Source organism: Euphorbia lathyris, chromosome 1 (assembly GCF_963576675.1).
Source record: "Euphorbia lathyris chromosome 1, ddEupLath1.1, whole genome shotgun sequence".
NCBI classification, from domain to species: domain Eukaryota; kingdom Viridiplantae; phylum Streptophyta; class Magnoliopsida; order Malpighiales; family Euphorbiaceae; genus Euphorbia; species Euphorbia lathyris.
Window position 1 is genome coordinate 42,498,465 of NC_088910.1, and position 22,938 is coordinate 42,521,402.

Sequence of the window (22,938 nt, forward strand, 5' to 3'; positions counted from 1 at the left end):
GATAATGTAGGTTATTCAGACCTGAGTGTGAGCCCGAACTCATCCTTCGACTTATAAATCACAAGTGAACTCTACCAAATACTATAATTACCTAGACTGAAATTAACATCTTGTACGAACGTAACAAGAACCTAATATCTATCTTATGTTTTTTTTTTTTAATTTTTTTTTTTGTGCAAATGCGCTTACATTATTAAAGAAGAAAGAAAAACCCCCACCCCACCCGAATGTGATTCGAACCCATGACCTCCCTAGTTATAGGTAAGCTCCCAACCACTAGGCTAATATCTATCTTATGTATTCATTCACTAAAGGATATTAATGTTTAGCATGAGACATAATCTAGTCACCCTTATTTGTTGCTAAAGCTTTTCTTGATTCTTCGATGAATTGATAAGCTTCAAATGAGTAGTAACCATGCTGCCTCATTTGGGTACGTTTGTACACTTCTCAGTTCACCAATTAAGTGGCCTATGATATCCGCTCCACATTGGAGAGCAGCAATCCCCTCACTTTACTCATGGTTCCTCAGAATGATTCTGAACATACCTAACTAACCCATACTATGCACCCATTTATAGACCCATCATGCGATAATAAAAGTATGTTATATTCAGTGCTTATTATTTCATAAGTCCCTATACCATTGGTCTCACATCCCATGTTTATGACATGTAAAACACCATCACAACCGAGGAAAATACTAACCGCACCATTGTTTCATTTTTCCGGGTCCTTAACCCTCAAAACACGTGCATATCACTATATTAGGATACTATATTAAGTTGATTTGTACAAGTAAACAACAGAATAGATTATTGCCTCGTATTAATGATAAAATGTTTGTTAATATTATTAATGATAAAATGTTAGAAAATTGTCTTCTTTTTGGGGTTTTATCGAATTTGAAAGCGGGAATAAGATATAAAGCAACAAAAACACATGCAAGCAATAATAACAACTTTAAGAAACTAACAAAAAGTTTCTAAAGAAAAATTCTACACTAACTGAACTAACCAATAAAGTTTGTTAATATTATTAACTAATTAATAACATTTATCTTTATCGAGATCAACATATTGGCCTTATTATGTATACCGTCCAGAATAAGATAAGCTCTCGTTTGTACGAAGACACAAACATAAGTTTTATATGTTTGAATGACATGTAAGACAGATTGACGGGAGCTGTAACTCATTAATTTCCCAACCGTTTTATTGATGTGATTATGACTCATGTATAACGGTCTTTAACTTTCAATCCAGCATGCCGTCAAGTGCGTGAGCACTTGTGTTTTTTAATGGATCTTTCAAAGTATTGAAGAAAGTCTTTGATCTTACCCAATAGCGAGATCATCGGTCTAGAAGCACTATGACATCAACTTTTGCATTTTCAGTTATTTTGAAACACTCCTTGCTTCAGGTTATCTTATCTGTCAGTCTGTTCCATTTAACCATTTTCAAGTTTCGCACTTTTATATGAATATATTTTATAAATAATCAAAAGATTATTGTACGTGTATGAGTACTTCTATTGATCAAAACATATTTTAATCAATTCAAGTTTTGCCAAAATTGCTCCAATAATTTTCTGGAATTCTAAAAACATTTTTCATACTTTGTGTAATTAAAAAAAATTAGAATATTTAGAAAATAAAAAATAAATATTTCGTCTACAAAAAATAAAAAAAATACACTAGAAAATCAGAAATATTGTAAGAACATAAACTGCCAAAAAATGAAAGCCAAACGCGGTAGTCTAGAGTACCCACGCGATGGCGAGGTGGTCTGCACGTGTGCCACACTTGTGCGACATGTGGCTCTCACAAGTCATAGGTGGGTTCGAGCCATAAGAGGCGCGTGTTATACACGCATCGCCTTCCAACCATCTTTTCCTCTTGGAACTTTTTTTCGATTTAGAGTTTTTTGAGTCTTTATTCATGTTGGTGAAGTCTGTTTGTCCATACAATGAACATAAATTAGGGTTAAGAGTCACGCACTCTCTATTGAGACTGGAATTCACACTATTCCGAATCAGAATCTTCCGCAAGTATGTATACATGCACAACAATCATAGATCTAATACATACCTTGTAGATCTAACACATATATTGTAGATCTAACTCATATTAATTATAGCATGGAAAATTTACGTATTTCTTCATATCCATGGATTAAAACTGACCGAACACGAGATCGATAGATATTTCTATTACGAACGGATTATATTAGATGCATATCAAATATTTGCAACACTTATTAAAAAACGAAGATTAAGAAACTTGAGTGCTGACAGATGCTAATCTAATAAAGAGAGAGAATCATGGTCGTCAATGCAGAAAATAATATTGTAAGAAAATGCTAAAGATAGAAAATAAGTGAATGAGAATTTTATAAGTAAGAGATGCTGGTGATTGTCATTTTCATGAAGTCAAAACCCAGGCCATATGATATTCCAAACCAACACTTTCTGCGCATATGATTAGAATAGAGAATAGAGAGCTTATTCCTTAATTAATTCCTTTTACTAATATTAATTCTTCAATGAGATCTTCTTGAGAGAATAATAATCTTGGAACAACTACATATTCTCCATATCTACATTTTCATATATCAAATTAAAATCTCTTTTACAAAGCCATTTCTGATTAAAGATAGAATATAAATATATACTTACTAAAGCACAGTTCTTGAACAAATTAATTAATACTCACGCTTATGGAAACTATCATGGCCATCATCATTGGTCATCTGACAAAAGAAACACTTTCTCTAAAGTAGATTATGAAATTCATTAAACTTTTTTTCTAGAATTCATGAATGTGTGTTATGTTTATGGGTGAGAGGATATGTAATTAGACTTTATATCTATAATAATAAATAATGGTTTTTTTTTTTATAAGAAGAGAGCACTGAGAAATTGAAAATAGGTTGCCGTAGACGCGTGTATTTATTTTGACTATGAATCACGTTCTATTTATAAGATGCGAGAGGAAAATCTCATAGTTGATGTAAAGTGTGTTCCCTAGCTTCTTTTGGAGGATATGTCAGCCTTGGATAGTGGACATATTTTAGGCATTGAGATTCCTTGGTCCTAAGCGTGAATCAATGGTCATGATTCGAAAAGGATTTGCAATGTATCCCCATTGGTCCACGTGTTTTGAAGGCTTATTTAGTTTGATGTGGCGATTTTCCTTGTTCCTGACGTCCTTATTGGCCTAAGAAGAGGATACTTGTATTATGATATTATTCACATTATCTCATATGTCACCCCTTTTGATTATTGAAACTCTTTAGGGCTTCGGTTGTTGTATGTCTGGTTTGGCATTCCGTGGATGCTCTAATCAATTGGGCGTTGAAAGGGTTTAGAATTCATTGCATCGTACTTGATCTTTTTATCTCTTGGGTAGGCGACATGTTCCGTTGCGTGTCCTCAAAAAGATGCCATCACTAACAAGGGTGTAGTCCCCTCTCCAGACATCATTCCTACCGTTACTTAACTCCAAGGGATGTGCGACACCTACCCCTAGGCACTTAGCCTAGATGATTAGGCGGAAAGACACGGTGAGTTCCAAAGAACACCAACACTTGAGCTCTTTCATTGAATTTGACATTTCACTCATCCTCTAACAAAACTCTATAAAAGGGGATCCAAACCGGAGAATTTCCTTTTTGGACTCATGCAGTTCTTCCTCACTTCTACATTTCCACCATTTTTCAGAAATCTGTAAGTTTTGAGATGGAAGTATTCTCACAACCCATAGACGTTTGTCGTCGTTTATCGATCTTCTTCTAATGACATGCCTCCCTAAATCAAATTCAAAAGCGGCTTTGACAAGGGCAAGATAGTGGTGACAGAAAAGAAGAACCCTAAACCTTGGGTGCAAAGTTTAGTTTTCACAGTGTCCCAACTGGTGGATTGTCCTACAAATATCCAAAACATTGACATAATGGAGATTCATCTTCCTTACCCTAGCCAACACATCGACGACGAACTTAGGAAGGACGTCGAGGACTTCATCAAAGTTTATCTTAAAATTTTGACCTATGGCATAAGATTTCCCCTTCATGAACCCATCATAACAGTGTTGGATGTGTTTCACATGTGCCCTTGCTAGATGTTGTCCAATGCTTGGCTTGAACTGCTTGGTCTGAACAAGCTCTGTTCAGATTTAGGTTTGATTCTAAATGGAATGATTTTTCATTAATTCTAGAGACCTATAAGGAGGAAAGAGAAAAATGTATGTTATTGGACTATGAGATGCCAGACCTGAAGACTCCTAAGAATTGCCTTATTATCCAGTAGATATCATTAAAGGTTCAAGGAAGAGTGGGTTTGTTTAGGACAAAATAAGGGTTCTACTAACATCCCATACGCAGAGGGCGAAAGGTGTTTGAGGGAAAAACCATGAGCATTAACCATGGAGGGAGAAAGGTGTTTGAGGGAAATTGTGGCCTTTCATAGCTTTTTTCACTAGATTGACATGCTGGAGATGATCAAGGAGGAGCATCTCTGTGCTGTGAAGGACGAAGATGGGGTTTTCCATTTTCCCTGAGAAGACCATTATGAAGAAATCCTTGAAGGCGATTATCTATTTTAACTTTGGTATTTCTTTAATTTTTGAGTGGAGGAATGGCTTCTAATATGAGTGCCCATGCTTGCATGATAGTGAGGAAAAGGCAAGTCGGAGCTCTCTCCATAACAATGAATGTTGAAGTCCCTAAAGCTTTGAATGTGGCTGGGACATCTGCTGTCGGAATGTCTACTACCCTTTCTTCCACTTTTGGAAGGTCAATCTTTGAGAAGTCCCATATATTTCCCGAATTAGGAAAATCAACAACTCCCTCTGAAGGATCTTGATAACTTGTGGAAATTCTTCAACTGGAGCTCTTCCTTGTGAGGCGTCGTTGGGTTCGGCCGGGGACACTCCGATGCTTAAGCCAGTAATAATTCAGAGAATAAACTGTAAGCACAAAGCAGGGAATCAGAAAGTATACCTTGAATACCTCGGAGTGGGGGTATTTATATGTGATTCTGTAACCATCGAAGTGGTAAATGGACAGTCCTCATTTAATGCCCTTTAATGCATTAATGATACATTTTTTTTATGTCCGACCGTTAGAGCCTTTAAGGAACCATTTAATGCTATTGATTATAGCGGTTTCATGAGAAACAACTCAGTGACACCAAGGGCGAATCTATCTTGGAAGGCGCGCCTATTCTGGCCTGGAGGACATAGGTCCTTTATAGCGCATGGCCTATATGAGGCGTATCCACATGGAAAGATCTTTCAGGGTGTATGGCTTCTAATGTACGTAATTACCTTGACTTGGCGGGTCTTATCCTGCGGTGACGCTTCGTACCAATTGATTCTTCTATTTATGGATTTTTATGGATGTGCCCCAAGGATAATATCTGCATGTTATCAAAAGTCCCCCTAAAAGTGCCAATTAAGTCCTTTAGGACTTTTTATCTTCCGCGTGTGCTGGCGTCTTTACTACTTCTGATAGGCATGTTGTTCTATGCCATTGAGATGAGGACATGTGGGCTTTACGGGCTCAAATCCTCAGCTACTACCGTCATCTACCCTATAAAAGTAGCTTTTTCACTTTTATGGTTTTCTTCTACTCTTATTTTTTCTTTTTCTTTAGATTTCGTCCTCATCTTCTTGTTCTCAGAATCTTGCTAACTCTTTCATCTTCTTGTTCTCAGAATCTTGCTAACTCTTTAGATTTCGTCCTCATCTTCTTTTTCTTCTACCCAATTAAGTTTATAATGTTCTTTTACTTCATCTTCGTATTCTTTTTTGGCCATGAGTTCCAGTTCCATTTCCTCAGAGAGGACCTTATGCCTCGATGAGATTCAAATAACACATGAAATTTTTTTGGTGCCTCTTCCTGTTTCAACTCCAGTTGTCATGGCGGAGGCACCAAATCCTTTGTCTAGGAAGGGGGAAGAAGCCAGTTCTTCATCCCCCAAGAAAAAAAGGGGGAACCCCTAAGATGGAAATCACCCCATCTAGGGTCGGTTTTGGGGCTTTATTTCCCTGAAAGCCTTGTATCATTGGTTAGAGGCGGTTGAGTGCCTAGTTCCTGATCCCTGTCATTGTCTAGCCATGCCTCCTAAAGGATATTTTGCGGTTTATCAAAGCCATATAGAGAGGGGATTTGAATTCCCTGATCCTGAGGTGATTGGCAACGCCTTAGGATTCTTTGGGATTCCTATTTGCTAGCTTCATCCTAATGGGTGGTTGGATCTCATTTGCGATTTGTACTTAGTGGCGAATCTAGGAATAGTTTTAGCCCCACAAGTATTCTGCTCCCTCCATACGCTAACTAAGCGTAGGGTGGAGGACCATATAACTTTTTCCAAATTGAAAGACTATTCACCTTTCCATAGTAAAATGTTGAACGTCGACAATTGGGGAAGCACATTCTTCTTTATTAAAGTGGCAGACGGCGTATTCTTAGGTGATTGGCAACGCCTTAGGATTCTTTGGGATTCCTATTTGCTAGCTTCATCCTAATGGGTGGTTGGATCTCATTTGCGATTTGTACTTAGTGGCGAATCTAGGAATAGTTTTAGCCCCACAAGTATTCTGCTCCCTCCATACGCTAACTAAGCGTAGGGTGGAGGACCATATAACTTTTTCCAAATTGAAAGACTATTCACCTTTCCATAGTAAAATGTTGAACGTCGACAATTGGGGAAGCACATTCTTCTTTATTAAAGTGGCAGACGGCGTATTCTTAGGGTTTGCAACATCTTGGAATTAGCCCTATGAAATAAATCTATTAAAACTGCAAAATAATAAATGTTAGCTGCGCGACATTTGGACCCGTCTTTTAGATTTAACTATGACGTCGGACTCGATCAATTAGGACTCATTTATTCCTAAAATCTAGCACAACATCATGCAATTATACAGAAGCCTAATTCATTCATCTAGTCAGTTTTAATAAAAGTGATAAAAATGCTCTTATATCTCGGGATTGATTTTAGCCTCATTTATAACAATTAAATAAAAACAGTAAATTTATCGAAATGAAACTAAACTACCCGAACAGAAAACATGGATCTGCTCGTCTGTCCCTGTTCCTGGTTTGGGATGGACCTCGATCAGTAACAGGGGTCCTCGATCGAAGACTAGGTCTTCGATCGGTGACTGCCTTTCGTGCAGACTCCCTGTTTTACGTGTTAAAACCCTGAAAACAAGAAAAGAAGATAAAAAAAATAAACAATGTGCATGCAGTAGGGATGGGCTTTTAAAACCCTTCAGAAGTTACCTCTGAAACACTTTTCCAGTTTTTGAAGTGTAGTAGGTCGACGTACGCATGATTGTGATTTGAGCAGCAACCCGGACCCGTGCAACAAAAAATTGATATAATCAGAAAGTAGAATTTCACGTGTCTGAACCAAAATTCACTAAGGAATAAGAGGTTTTGAACCCAAAAAGCTCAATTTTGGAAGTTCAGTGACTTCAGAATTAATATATAGCGAGAAACAGTTGTGATGGACGTGTTTTCTCTACTATAAGACTTGAAATATTATTTGATTTGGGTGTGGAAACCTTCAAATGTGGTTGATTTGGTAAGAAATGGTGTAAAAACTCCTTTTCACTCAATTTCACTAAATTTCACTTAGTTTCATTAAGTTTCAACTCTAATTTCATTAACTTTCTCTTCGTTTCAATAAAAAGCTTTTCTTTTTGTTTGAAAACCGATTCCCCCTAGTCTCGTCGGTTTATTTCCTCTTTTGTAGTGGGAAATGGATCAAAACTACCAGAAAACTAATTAAAATTGCTCGAAAACCGTCAAAGGTCACCGATCAGCGACCAGGGTACCCGATCGGGGACTTGACATCAATCCTTTTTAGGGGTAAATCCCATTCATCTAGTCTATAAGATGTTTCCATATGTTGGAGTACCTTTCTCGAGGGTGTGTCTGTTTGTAGTACAATTGAATAGCTTTAGAAGTAGTGCTAGAGCTTTTGGGCTATGATGACTACCATACAAGCCAACTTCTCTAACTTCAGGTACCTTTTCTATGTGTCTCTTAGGACCCTACTCACATAGTATACCAAAAACTTCTCAGTTCTTTCTTCTCTTATTAAGACTGTCCCAATGGAATCTTCAGCGACACTCATATAAAGATAGAGTGTTTCCTCCGGAAGTAGCCGACTCAGTAGTGGAGGTGAAGCTAAGAACTTTTTTATCCTTTCAAAGAACGTTCGACACTCGACCGTCTAGTTGAAATATTTGGCTCCTTTCAAGCATTTGTAGAAGGGAATATTGCAACAGATGAGAGTATTAAACAATTGAGAGTAAATTGCAATAGATGTGTGTATGTACATTGACCATGAAGTCACGTTCTATTTATAGGATGCCAAGGGAAAATCTAATAGTCAACATAAAGTGTGCGCCCTAGCTCATTTGGAAGACATGAGCCAACTAATGGATGGTGGGGTATCTTAGGCACATGGTAGTATACCAGAATTGGAATTATTTAATTCTAGGCGTGAATCAAGAGTCCTTATCCGAAGAGAATTCATAGTGTATCCAATTGAATTACGTGTTTTGAGAGATATTTTAGTTTGATCTAACGACTTTTTTTGTTCTGGATGTCTCTACGGCTTAGATTTAATAAATCTAGATCTAACGGTGAATGACCAAATTCACTTGGTCATTAAGGTCCATATGAACATTTCTGATAGGCGACATATGTTAATATTATTCGCATTGATATCGCTCTTTTTTCTGAAATTCATGAATGTGTATTAAGTTTATGAGTGAGAGGATATGTACTTTATTTTTGTTATACTTAGATTTTATATCTACAATAATAATCATGGGCTCTTTTTATTGATTATTCCTGTATGGAGGTTATTAATTAATGATCTTTTTATCTTTCTTTTTGTTAAATTATAGAATTAGCTTGGAAAAGTATGGCGATTAGATTTTCTGTATGTGGCTAAAGTAGTGTATATACATAATGCATCCAAAGATGATGAGTAACATGATTACTCATTTCTTTTTCTTTATTTATTTTTTCTTTGTACAAATTATTGCACTTTATAAAAAATAAAAAAATAAAATAAAACATAGGCTTCATATATACAAGACCGGTTGCTGCTTCACACAACACATATCCATCAACTGCCAACATCAAAGAGAGAGAAATACTATTTCTATATAAAAAATACTATTCAATATATATGAAGAAGATGAGGGGAAGATAACCATACATGTTAATTTAAGTTTGAAACTGTAACCTACAAACCTCAGGTAGCCAGTCAAGAAAGACTCCGGTTACGCACATTCTACCCAAGTCTAACGCATTGATTTACTGAATCACACTTAAAGTTAGTACAACCGTTTCATGGTTGATAAAGGACTCATATCAGCTTCTACGTATAAATAAAAGGTAAACAGTACACTAAAATGGACTATTTTGTTTTGTTAATTTTTTTTTTTTTTGATAGATTGTTTTATTAATTTCAATTATGTACTTTTTATTATTATTTCCATTCAGCTGACTTAGTTATCATAGTAGGATCATTAGTCACTGACCCCTCGTTAATTATTTTTCTGTCTTATCTCAAACACTAATAAACCTCCAAAAAGTTGACTACAATTATCACTGTATATATATAGATGGAATTTTTTTCTTTTTTTTAATTGTAAATGGATAATTTAATCGTGGTACAAAATGAAAGATCACTGATTAGACACTATTTTAGTTGGTTAGGGACTGTTGGGGAATTATTGAGCATTAGGCTCCAAAATACAAAAGACAACAACTGAATATTGTAGTATACAAAAATTATTTCTAAGCAAAAACAATTGGAAATTATTATTTTTAAGATAATTATTACTATTAAATTTTCAAATCAATTGATTCTATCACATAAAAAGTAAAAATTAAGCGCTGAAAATAAGTATTAAATTTTAAATGTTGAATATTGAATATTATAAATGTTGAAAGTATTAGATGATTCAACTGTTATAAAAAAAATAAGTGGTGAATACAAAAATATTAGTTGATAATGTTTAATTTAACTATTTAAGTTTTTTTTAAACACTTAACTATTTAAGTTAAATATTTTGACTTATCAAAATAAGTGAGTAACTAATTTAAGTGGTGGAAAAAAAAATACACTTAAATTAATCAAATATTTAATATTTTAATTTAAGTGATTAAATGTATTATCAAACATGAACCAAGTGGGTTTAATATATCATAGCATCACTTGTTGATTAAATTTTAGTTTAAGAGACATTTACATTACCTAAACTTTTTAGGCCAATTAATTCCATGACAATTTTTGTACAATTTATATAAATTTACAAATAAGGTTCACTAATAATAACAATAATAATATCTAAAAAAAATAACAATAATAATAATATTATTATTATTACAAAAACACCTATTTTTTGAACTATTATTATTATTATAAATATATCGTACAACGTAAACTAATCTTACAAACTATTGAAATTCTGTGAACAAATGAACTTGTCGGGTTTGAATTATCGACAATTTGGTTTAACTCTGATATCAAGAAGCATTTTTCAAAACCTTAAGTTGATAGATAAGTTCTAAAATTCCGGGTGTGTCTGCGGTGTTGCCAATCTAGTTGGGATGTCTCTTGATTATCTTCTCTCTCGTATCAGCTTTACTCAAAAATATAGGTAAGTTTTAAAATGGTATTATTATTAGTATTTCTGGCAATATGTGCATGCATATTCAATGAAATTTTTTTAGGAAATAGATTATTTACTTATTATTCCCTTGATTGTAGGCTTACTTGTAGCCTTAATTGCAGCTTTAATTGTGTATTGTATATAAACACTTCTTAATCAATGAAAACGTCAAAGGTTCTACCTCTCTGGTAATCCTGTTCAACATCAACGTACCAAACACATAGAGATGGATATTCATTTTGTGCGTGAAAAGGTTGCCAAAGGCGAAGTACGAGTTCTTCATGTTCCTTCCCGACATCAAATAACCGATATTTTCACCAAAGGTCTACCACAGATTCTTTTTGACGACTTCAGATCTAGTCTCAACGTTCGACCTCCTCCCGCTTCGACTACGGGGGTGTGTTAGATATGTAAATAATCCTATTATTTAGGAAAATCCTATTGTTTAGGAAATAGATTATTTCCTTATTATTCCCTTGATTGTAGACTTAATTGTAGCCTTAATTGTAGGTTTAATTGTGTATTGTGTTGTCTATATAAACACTTCTTAATCAATGAAAACGTAAAGGGTTCTACCTCTGTTAAATTTTGTATAAAATTGATAAATATACATTATTAGTACCATGAGAGAAAGTAAATTATAAAAATTTGCCTAGTTTGCAAATGTTAGGTCTTATATATCCCTAAAACTTGAGAGACTTTACTCTAAAACATATCCAAAATGGCTAGCCAATTGAACACAAACCTTGTCTTGGATTAGACATGAATAAATGTAAGATCTATGTGTAGAAAAACAGAGAATTAATGGTTGGGGAGTAGGGCAATGGCATTAATAATACATAGGACCCGCACATACTGTTAGGATTAGATTGTCGTGTTTAAAAAACCTGGCTTTCTCACCTGCTCTTTGCTTCTTTCTCACGCCTTTGCAGAAACAGAAACAGATATTCATTCTGAATCACTAACTGTTCCATTCTTTACACTCTAAACAATAACTCTTCTAAAAAAACCAACAGTTCATACCTTCACATATCATATTCCCTTTTTTATCTTTTTCCTTTTTTCCTATGTCGATGCTCTTTCTATACATATGACAAATACTTCCATCCACACTTTTAGATTAATCAGCCCTTTTTTATTTGAATTAAATTAGACCTTTGATGATCATAAATTCCAATTGATGATCTCGAGAAAGTGATGAATTGTGTGTTTTTCTGTGTTTATTTCAATCACTGGAACTGGCAGCCCCAAATCCAGAGACGATTGAGTTGAGAGAGAGAGAAAGAAAAAGCATAGTTTAACTTGTCTTGAGTGTTTGTTACAGTGGAAATACACAGAGTACTGTATCAGTTTAGAAACAAAAGAGACTGACAAAAAGCTAAAATGGAATTCAATAAAGAAAGAGATGGTCGTTTTTTGTACTGCTACCTCAAAACGACACACCAATTAATGTTAATGACTACACACTCGAAGAAACTAAGGAAATTCACAAGTCATTTCTCACTCAGACTCTACACACTTGCACCAATTACAGCAATTCAATAAATCCTTAACCTTTTCTTGGTGCAATTGGGAACCCTAACCCTAAATTTTAATTAATTTCTTTGTTGATTAATTATTTATGAAAATAACTAGTACAAAAGTAAGAGAGAGAGAGAGAGAACAAACAGTGTGTTATGACTTTTGTTCAAAACTCTACTGTTATGTCTAGAAAAAATGTTGGAGATGATTAGAGTGAAGAGGGAGAAGGTGAAACAAAAGCTGAAAATCCTTATATAGAAGAAGAAAGAACAGCTTTTATCAACAAATCGCATCCAATGGAGAGCAGTAACTGTTTCACTTCACTGTTTTTGATCTTTTTCCACCACTCATCTCAATTATGCACTTCAACTATGTAATTATTGGATTAAAATACTCGGTGAGAGAGCTTTAATATATATGGTTTCTCGACAAAATTTGCCCCTTGAGAATAATTTAACCGGCTCGAATTTGGATTAGTGTGGACTGTCGAACTATGTTAACATATTGTTTAAACTCATAGACAGATGATGAAAACTGTAAGAAAAACTATGGATTTAGACATATTTTAAAAACTGGGGGTGATCTTTAAATCCATGGTTATGAAAGAATAAAATTATAAGAATTGAAGCCTGTGGTCCTGGAAAGTTAAGAATATAATTTGTAAAGGAAGTGTAGACTTAAGAGAATCATCTTTAAACATATAAAATTACAATACAAATTTTATTCTTAAGCATAATAAACAATAATGACAACATGCACATGCCTAGAGTTTCTCTAAAAAGACATATAATAACAACATCAATGAAACTTCCTTATTTAGATCCCAAAATGTCATACTTAATAAAAATCATATAGTATTAATTATTTAATCAAACCCAAATAAATAAAAATGAAGGGTTTATTTATTTAGCTAAGGACTCCATCCATGTGAAGCTATAGCAAGCTAGAGAGAACTTTACTAGCTATAAACCCTATGCTCTCTAGGTTGAAATTCACATGTTACCATCTCCATTTCCATTTCCATTTCCTCCTCCTTCATTATTCATATCCCCAGATGTGTTATTATTATTCCAAGGATAATTATAAGGAAGAGCCGTACCATGAGATGGATAATAAATGTCCGGAAGTGGCCTTTGGCGATGAGTTATAGGGGGGACTGCAATTTCATTGCAGGCGTAGCGGATGAGATCGGCATTAGCAGCATCAAGTTCCTTTTGGAGCCTTTGGACCTGTCTTTGAAGGAATGAGATAGCTCCAACACAACCATATACTGGATCTCTTACTCGGGCTTCGGCTTCGTAGGCCAGTGAATTCACTGCATCTTCTCTCTGGTGTGGTAGAAGCTCGTTCAGTAGCTTTGTCACATTGCTTGCTCCGAATATCTTATGCACATTTGCGAACTTTTGTGGCTCTTCTGGTGGGAAATAGGGTGCGAATATGCAACCTGGCATGCATTTTCTCCTTAGGAATTTGCAGGCAGCACAGGGTGAATTGTATGAGCTTGATGAAGCCATTCTGTCCACAACCCCATCAATCTCTTAATTTGTGAGCTTTCTTCTTTTTTTTCAAGATTTGGCACTACAGATTCTTAAACTTTATACTTTTTCATGTTCATTTCATCAAAATTACTATATTATATGATGAGTTCTTTTTTTCTTCTTAGTACTTGCATCCATCCTAGCTAGTTTCTGATTACAAATTTGGTAAAGTTTCAACTACATTCCTTTTTTTCTCTTTCTGGCTTGTAAATCTCTAGCTTTGATACAAATATATACTACCAAAAACTAGGGATCAATTGCAATTTTCTTTCTTTTCTTTGTTCAGTTAAGTTTAACTTCTGCCCTTAATAACCTACAGGTTGTAGCTCAATTGGCAAGGCATGTTAAGTTCGTGGGAAAAGATTATAAGTTCGATTCCCACTAAATACATCTTCTGATGAGTCTTAACTGTGACTAAACCTCGATCCCGGGTAGTAGACTTTTAGTTTTTAGTTGACAACATAGTCTAATTTTGTGAGAAAAAATCTCAGCCAAAAAGGATGAGGAGCCGTTAACTTTGACTAAACCCCAAACAAAATTATCTTAATGAGGATATTTATGGTTTATGCAAAAAAAAAAAAAAAAAAAAAAAAAAAAACTAAACTAGTTCCCTTAATTACAGGCTCTATGTTTGTTAATTTATTCAGCTTGATATGTACACTTGTGTTTGAATTCTCACATGTACTTTTACCCTCCCAATCCAGAAGAAATTCCTGCATGTCTCTCTTTAACTTGGATACAGAATTTGTCCTTTTCTACAATTATTTGTATACGCAAACACATAGTCATCATGTTGCTCTTATTCTTTGCTTTTTAAACATATTAGACACCAAAATAAGAAGAATTCTGAAATTGGGATCTGATGAATAGTGCAATTCACCAAAATTGTGATTATGATGGATGTAAATGAAGATAGTAAAGCCCTAAATCAGAGGGGTAGGTATCCAAAAGAAAAAACAAAAACAGAAAGCATAGTAAAGGAATATAAATAAAGAAGAGCTACATGAAATTACCTGTTTGTGATCTAGGTTTGTTTGATTCAGATGAATAGAATAAGGAGAAGTGAAGTGAAGTGAAGTACCTTTTATTTGTTTTTATCTTTCCCCTGAGAAAGCTCTCTAGCAAGAGGTAGTTCGTTCCCAAGATAAACGTAGCCTTATCCAAGGAAAGAGATAAACTTCACAGGGTTAGGTCTGAAAGAGGAAACCCTAATTGAAGTACAGAGTGAGAGAAAGAAAGAAAGAAAGAGAGAGAGAGTAAGAAGTGGAGTGAGGCAAAGAGCATTTAGTGGATGGAGAAGGGAATGGGAGCAAAAGACAAAGGCAATAAATTGGAGGGTACAATATTATTATGCATCTATTAATAATAATTTTCATGTATGTGGGGGTGGGGATCTCTTCCTTTCTTCATTCCATTACATTTACTTCTAACTCTCATGCAACATATATATATTTATATATTTATAGTATTTCATATATACTTTGGATTTTCTATTCACAATTTTGGGAATTTTTTTTTGTTGGAAGGGATCCGATGTTGATCATGACAAAATTTAGAATAATTCTCAAATATTGTACTTCTTTAAAATTGGGTAAAACGGTTATTGCTAGGGTTTTTTAGAATACGATAAAAAAAATTCAATACATATCACGTTTGATAATTAAAAAAGTATATACTTTAGAAGTATTCTAAAATTGATCGCTGATTTTTTTTTTTTTTTACTAAAGGTGGGAAGTTAGAGGAAGAGGACATCCGAGCATTCCAACTTGATTGGCATCGCAGGAAGACCACATTGATCAAGATCTATTTCAAACTAAAAAAAACTCATTTTCCATTAATAAACCTTTTTCCAGTAGAATTGAAAAAACCAAATCAAAAATCACAAAAAAAAAAGAACCAACCGAAATAATTTGTTATTCGGGTGGTTCAATTTTCATTTTGCTAAAAAAATTGATTTTCGATTTGGTTCGGTTTTTTCCATGCAAAAACAAAATATCCAAATTGAACTAGCTATTTATAGTGACAATATAATTAAGCACTACAAAAGAATATATTTATTAAGCAAAAATAAATTATAACAATTTTATTATTTAGTATTATTGTAGTTGCAAAATGTAATATGAAATTCTCAACATATCCTCTTACAACTTATGACACCACACAACAAATTTGACATGAGATTCTTTATAAGTGGTCATGATTAGTATAATTAGTTTTTCATTTTAATTCAAAAGTTACGTTTGAAACTAAAATTCCAATAAATTATACATTTCAAGGACAAAAAAAAAAACATATACTAGCTATTTAGCAAAGATAATCAAAGTAGCAAAATGAATAAAATAAAAGAAAATAGGAAAACATATATTTATAGAGCACGTACGTAGTTAAATATATCAAATCAATAATGATGGAAGTGGGTGACTTTAGATGTTAATTGCCTCGGGGGAAAAGAATATTGTGTATGTCTCCAAAATTATACATTATTCATATTCATATTCATATTTGTTATTTTAGATAAACCTAATTCCTAGCCATTTCAAGATATTTAAAAATCGGCCTACTATTGTTTTCTACAATTTCCTCCTGGGTTGGAGGAATTTACGAATAGTGTAGATTTGGGAATATTCCAAAAGCTAATAGCAAAAACATCATCTAATTTTGATCTTTTCTAGTACTCAATTTGCTTGGAATACTGTAGACTCCATTTATTTCCTTGTATATATTAGTTATTTACGAAGCAGCTATACTACATACGTAAGGGTCTTTCTTTCGGTTGCCGAAATCAATCCTATCAGGATATTTTGACCTTCCTATCTCCAAAAGATTGTAACCGGAAGTGTAAGATAAAGTGGATTTTTATATATATATATATAGTAATTCTGTATTCACCAATACTAGTATGATATTATTCCAAAAAAATTGTTAAGGTGTAAAAATACTTTTAATGTTGACATTAAAAAGCAATTTTAATTTTTTTTAACGTCTGAAATTATGTAATTTTATTTTACCTCTAAAATTTACAACAAATAGCAAATTTACTTCTAATATTTTGACAAGTTCAGTCAATTTGAATAATTGATCAAACCATCTTCTCAGTTATTGATCTTATCATTTACACCTTATATGTTCGTTATTTTATCACTCATTAATAACAAATTATGATTAACATATAAAAAAACGTGAAAAAAATTAAATAATTATAATATATTTTCTACGAGTTGAAAAAAATATCTTCGAATTTAAAAATATTAATTTTTAATTTTATTATTAAATCACGGTAAATATAGTTATGTCTTTACAATAAAGAACAAATATAGTTTTGCTTTTCAATGATTAGATATTATTGTACATTTATACAGAAACTGAGTGTGTTATTATGGGCCGATTCACGAGCAGTCTCCTTTAATCTTTTTAAATAGTTGGTACACTAACATTGGCTAAACCAAACCCAAAAGTCTGTTAGTAATGAGTCTGACATATACTATGATAATCTGAGCTTAATAATATGTATTTCTAGCTAATTCTTCGTATAAATAATATATAGGCCTAAAACATTAGTTGCCTCCTCTAATTAGTCCAAAACCCCAGTTAATTTTTATAAGTTTTAAATGATATCGTATTCTTATTCGATTGCATTTAACATAAGTTCTATCTTTCAATAGAATTTTATTGGATGCAGAAAATGGGAGACACGTTTTACTACGTGTAAGAAAGGTTAAATAGATAAATAATTAGAAATTTTTGAAAGTTTAGGGACGGTTAACGTTGTAAAGTTATTGAATGTAATTGGATAAGAATATTAGGTTATTGAATGCAATTGGATAAAATATGGGATCGTTGAATACAATTAGATAAAAATGAGATTATTAAATACAACTGAACAATAATAAGGTCATTTGGAGCTTTTGAAAGTTCAATAGGACGGTTGAAATTTTAGACAAAGTACAGAGACAACATATGTATTAAGCCTAAAATATATTATTATAAGTGAGTTAATTTTATTTTCGTGTTATCAGAATATGTTATGTCTCCTGTTCCAAATGGATAGGACGTGATGTTGTGTGTTAAATTATTAGTTCATGAGTTTGTTCATATTATACTAGTTAATCTTTCTGTTTTTAGCAACATATTATAACGTCATTGAGAGTTAATTTAAGAATTAAATTCATATTTGGTCCATGTGGTATTCAAAATTTTGTCATTTGCCCCTTGAAGTATTTTCATAAGTGATATTTAATCAATTTTGGATGGAAAATTAATCGATTTGTTAATTTTTTTGTCATATGATATGTACACGTGGAAATTAATTTAATTTTTTACCATGTAGATTTAATATTTAGATAAATTTATTTATCCACATATTAAGTCAATAGATGAAAGACATGATTAATGAAAAGCCTTAAGTTTTTCTTTTTCTTGTACGGTATAGGTAGATATATATAGGGCTCTTTCATTTTGTGATAAGATAAATACATACATACATACCTACACACTTGCTTTTTTGTATTAATTTTTTTGGAGTAGTCAAGAAATTGTTTGTTTAGGGAAAATAAAAATGATGTCAATCATTTGAGGAATAGGAAATGAGGGGCCTTAAAAGATAGAATGTCCTAAGGAAAAAGACTCATCGTATATTAAAACTGTGCTTTGTGAACATGAGAGATAGTGATGTGTAATTAATGAATCATACATATATTTGTTTTTTCTTTTACAAAAATGAACAGATTAAATACAGTACCCCTATATTTATAGGGTATATTGTAGTAGGGTTCCTTTCTCCAATCGCCCGATTTATATATATTATTAAGATGGTTGGACATGACTACATGATTGTGACATTCATCAAGTTTTACAAGACAACATGGCCCTAATACATTTTTTACTACTGTATTTGCATGAAATTTTCAATGTTCCCTTTCAACTTTTAAAGGTTTTAAATATCTATATTTTTATTCAATTTGATTCAATATTTTCATATTTTCAATAAATTTTAGTCGATAATAAAATATACACATCTAAAATTTAATGACACGTATGAAATTTAATGAAACCGAATGAAACTCAATGAAACTCAAATTTTCAATATATTTTCTCTTATTCTGTTATTTCCATAATTCAGCACATGTGCGCTTTCTTTCCCTCGCCTTTCTTCTATATATGATGTAGATAAAATCGAAATGGAGGTTTTAATTTTAAACCAACAAAGAATGCAATCTTCTCTAGCGCTAAACTAGAAGGATGAGTAATCCTAAATAAATAGAAATCCAAGCTCTCAAAGGATGCCAAGTGTTTAATTCATCAAAAAGTTGAGTTTCCTTACAGATAAATGAGTATATATACCCCTTTCTAAATTAAGTTAAAAGACTAAAATGCCTCATTAGGGCTACAACATATGCATAAATAATAGGAATATGATGGGAATGATGAAAGATGAGGGTAGTGGTGTAAATATGAAGAGTGGCATAATGGTAATAAATGAAAGGGCAAAACAGTAAATATTGTATGGCAGGTCTTGCCTCCTCTTTGATGAACTTGGTAAGAAGGCAACTAGATTGGACTCACACGTCGTGCTATATGACTCACACGGCGTGCGAGTCAAATGTTGGTCCTTTAGGTTCTTCATCCTTCCTTGGCAAGTTGGCACGACGGGCTGCAAGGCACGTCGAGTGGCACGCCATATGGCATCTAGCTTGACGTGCCACACTAATTCTGTTCATGTCCTCCTCTCAGCTCCATGGGTGGCACACTGTGTGGCATCTGGGTTGATGTGCCACACTAATTCTGTTCCTGTCCTCCTCTCAGCTCCATGGGTGGCACACCGTGTGGCATGTGGCTCAGTGTGCCACACGGACTCTGCCCTATCCGTAGCTTCAGCTCTCGTGGTGGCACGATACGTCACCTTAGTTCTTTCCGTATGGCACGTGAACTTCGCTTCATCCCTCTTTTGGGGAAATGCATTTCCCTTGACTTCTCCCAATGCGGATCTCGTGATGGAGGTGTCCTCATCATTCACCCTTTCTTGAAAAGATTTGGACCCCAAATCTAGCATAGAATAAGAGCGATCCCCAATATGTGTTACCCGCACCGTGCATCCAAGGATTCCCGTACTCTCTGTAAGCTCACTAACACAACTTGCGACCACCGATGACTTGTTGAGGTCCAAAGTAACAACCAACAGGTCTATCTCATGACTTGGAGTCATGGAAACCTCATGTTCATCTGCCCAATGAGGATCAACACCATTCCTCACCGGTGGCACTAATCTAAATCGTCCTTTCATAAGGTAATGCTTTGTAACAAGATCATAGAACATATGTCTTCCCAACAAAGTTGTCATAACTCTCAATTTGAGTAAGTGAATAAAGTATACAACAACAAGTTATGAGATTACCCGATTAGAGACTTGACTTAATAATCATTTGCTCGAGTTAGGGTCAATGTCTGACCCATATGGTAACAGTAATGTAGGGCTAGAGGCCCCATTCTCCGAAGTCAACGGATCGTGGTATGTCGTACTCACTCTACCAAAGCTAGTTTCACCATTAGGTGGATCACCCTTTCTTACTAGATCAAAGTCATGATTAATCATTGCATCCCCTTTTGGTGACGACTCCCGAGTTAGGCAAACAATCAAGGTGGCATTCGTTTCCCCACTAGAAGATCCCCTCGATGGTGTAAGAATGTATTTGACCCCATCCTTGAATATGGTGTACGTGTTATCTCGTCCCGCATGCGAAGCATCCTGGTCAATCTACCACGACCTCCTTAGGAGTACATGATACATGTCCATCTCAACTACATCACACATAACCTCATCTTCGTAGGCCCTAATGGCAATAGGAACCTTGCACCGATGAGTGACATTAAGCTTCTCTCCATCTTTGATCCACCCAACTCAATATAGGTTCAGATGTGGCTCGGGCACCAAGCTGAACTTGCTCAAAACGGCTTTACTAAGGATATTTTCTTGGCTTCCCCCGTCAACAAGCACTTCACATCTCATCACATGGATTAAACATCAAGTTCTAAACAATTGGTGCCTCGGGTTATGCTCTTGCTCAACCGACACTAATACTCTTTTCACAACATGGACTCCTCGTTCATCCCTAAATGATCCACTCTCAATAGGTTCATAATACACCCCATCATCACCTTCCTCCTTACCCTCATACATTACCATGTTAGCACTTCTTTGTTTCAGGCATTCGTTGGATCCATGGCACAACTCATTACACCAAAAGCATTTAAATAGAGCCGACTTTGAATATGGGTTATTTCCTTTAGGGGGTGGTACCGCCCTAAAGGGCCTTACATCCCCGCTAGGTGGTTTACCCCCACTCAAAGTTTTGGCACCACTTGAACTAGCAACCCCTTCGCCTTTGTCAACCTCTTTAAAAGTCTCTCGTCCCCCAAAGGCACTCTCACTTCCCGACCTCTAGTGTCCGTCACGTGACCTCGCGCTTAATTCTGACTCAGATTTCAAAACGAGGTTCCTGGCATCTTGGACCAAAACCACCATCTGTGTCCCAATCCTATCTTGGATGTTGTATCGTAGGCCTTCGAGATACCTTGAAGTCTTTTGACTCTCGATTTTCGACAAGTTTGCCCTAGTCGAGAGTCACAAGAACTCCGATGTATACCCGTGTACACTCCTTGGCCCTTGCAAACAATTATGATATGAGTTGTAGATGTATTGCTCATAATCGGGTGAGAAGAATCTCTCCCTTAACATCAATTTCATCCTCAACCAAGACCTAATCAGATCCTTTCCTCCTCTTCTCTGATCCTCATTCATATGGCCCACCAAACTGAAGCTCCTCACTTCAATCGATATGCTACCAACCGGACCTTTCTACCCCCCGGTATTCCCACATATTCAAAGAACCACTCTACTTCTAAGAGTCAATCAAGGAACCCTTCAATATCTAGATCGCCCCCAAAGGACGGTAGGTCAATTTTTAGCTTAAAGGCATCTTCTCTACCATAATTTCCTCCATATTCGCCCCTCACATTCTCATCCTCCATATACAAATCCCTCCCCCATAATTTTTTCTTCCATACCCACCTACATCAAGATCATTTACAATATCCACATTCCTAGCATTCACATGCATAGGACCAACAACAACCACAACATTCACAACATTCATATTCCTAGCATTTACATGTCTAGGATTTACAACGTCAATATCATTATGAATGCCCATGTTTCTAGCAATTCTATGGGGTTCAAAATCATCAAATGCATCCACGTCACTATCGTTATCGACATTTCGAACAATAACTTGGTTTGGATGTCTTACCTCTTGAACCCTCTGGTCTATTGGTTGTTGCATTGCATTCCTTATAGGTGGTGGTGAGTATGGTCGGGGTTGAGGCCGATTAACCTCGTCTTGCCTCCAATGAGGGTCTCCGGTGGTTGGTGTTTGGAAGGTTCGGAACTCTAGAGTAAGTCTCTCAATAGCGAGAGTCAATCTTTGCATACCCGCTTCATGCTTTTCTTCCTTGCCTTGAATCCTTTCATTTATTGTCTTCATATTTGCTTCTAGTGCTTCGAATCTTTGTTCATTAGTTCCTATAGCTTCGTTTTGATGACATGATTGGACCATTTAATTATCCCCATTAGTTTAGATATGATTAATATTAGTTAATTCATTCTCCTTTTTTTATTAAAGCAATAGGAAATTATGTATTCCTTCAATTGATTGAGAGATGAGCTTTACGGTTCTTGCTTCTGTTTAAGTTCCGGGTGAGTGGTAATTATAGTACATGATACTATTTGATTGAAATATCAAACTAGAAACTATTTATCAAAATTGGCATTTGATTGTATATTTTCTTTTATAAAAGTATATATCTTGAATCTTATGCTTACTAAATATCCTTAGTATTAGAGCGTATATTCTAGGAACATGCCATTATAATTTGATTTATTTTATTATCAGTTACAATAAATTATTAAGATTTTTTTGAGGAATAAATTATTAAGATTTTGATTTGATATGATTTGCACTTTCTGATACGCAATTTATCGTAGTTATTATTTTTATTTTAGAAATCTGATAATTCATTCAATCAGTTATGATTTTCTGACTTATAAATATACTATATGTTTTCAAACTGGTACAAGTGCTTAATATATCTGTATCTGTTATCTGGCCTCTCACCGATCTT

At 34.5% G+C, this 22,938-nt stretch overlaps 1 protein-coding gene across 2 annotated transcripts; it reads right to left on the bottom strand.

The window, feature by feature from the left end:
• Positions 1–12,972: 12,972 nt before the first annotated feature.
• Positions 12,973–15,063, bottom strand: LOC136233862 (protein LATERAL ORGAN BOUNDARIES-like). 2 transcript variants are annotated; one of them, XM_066023605.1, is made up of 2 exons: positions 14,846–15,063; positions 12,973–13,741 (listed from the first exon to the last, which is right to left on the bottom strand). In XM_066023605.1, the coding sequence occupies exon 2, from the start codon at positions 13,738–13,740 to the stop codon at positions 13,219–13,221; it is 522 nt and encodes a 173-aa protein (XP_065879677.1). In that variant the 5' UTR covers position 13,741; positions 14,846–15,063; the 3' UTR covers positions 12,973–13,218. The 2 variants fall into 2 exon arrangements, with proteins under 2 accessions (XP_065879677.1, XP_065879744.1); XM_066023672.1 differs by having other exon boundaries at positions 14,778–15,063.
• Between the last annotated feature and the right edge of the window lie 7,875 nt (positions 15,064–22,938).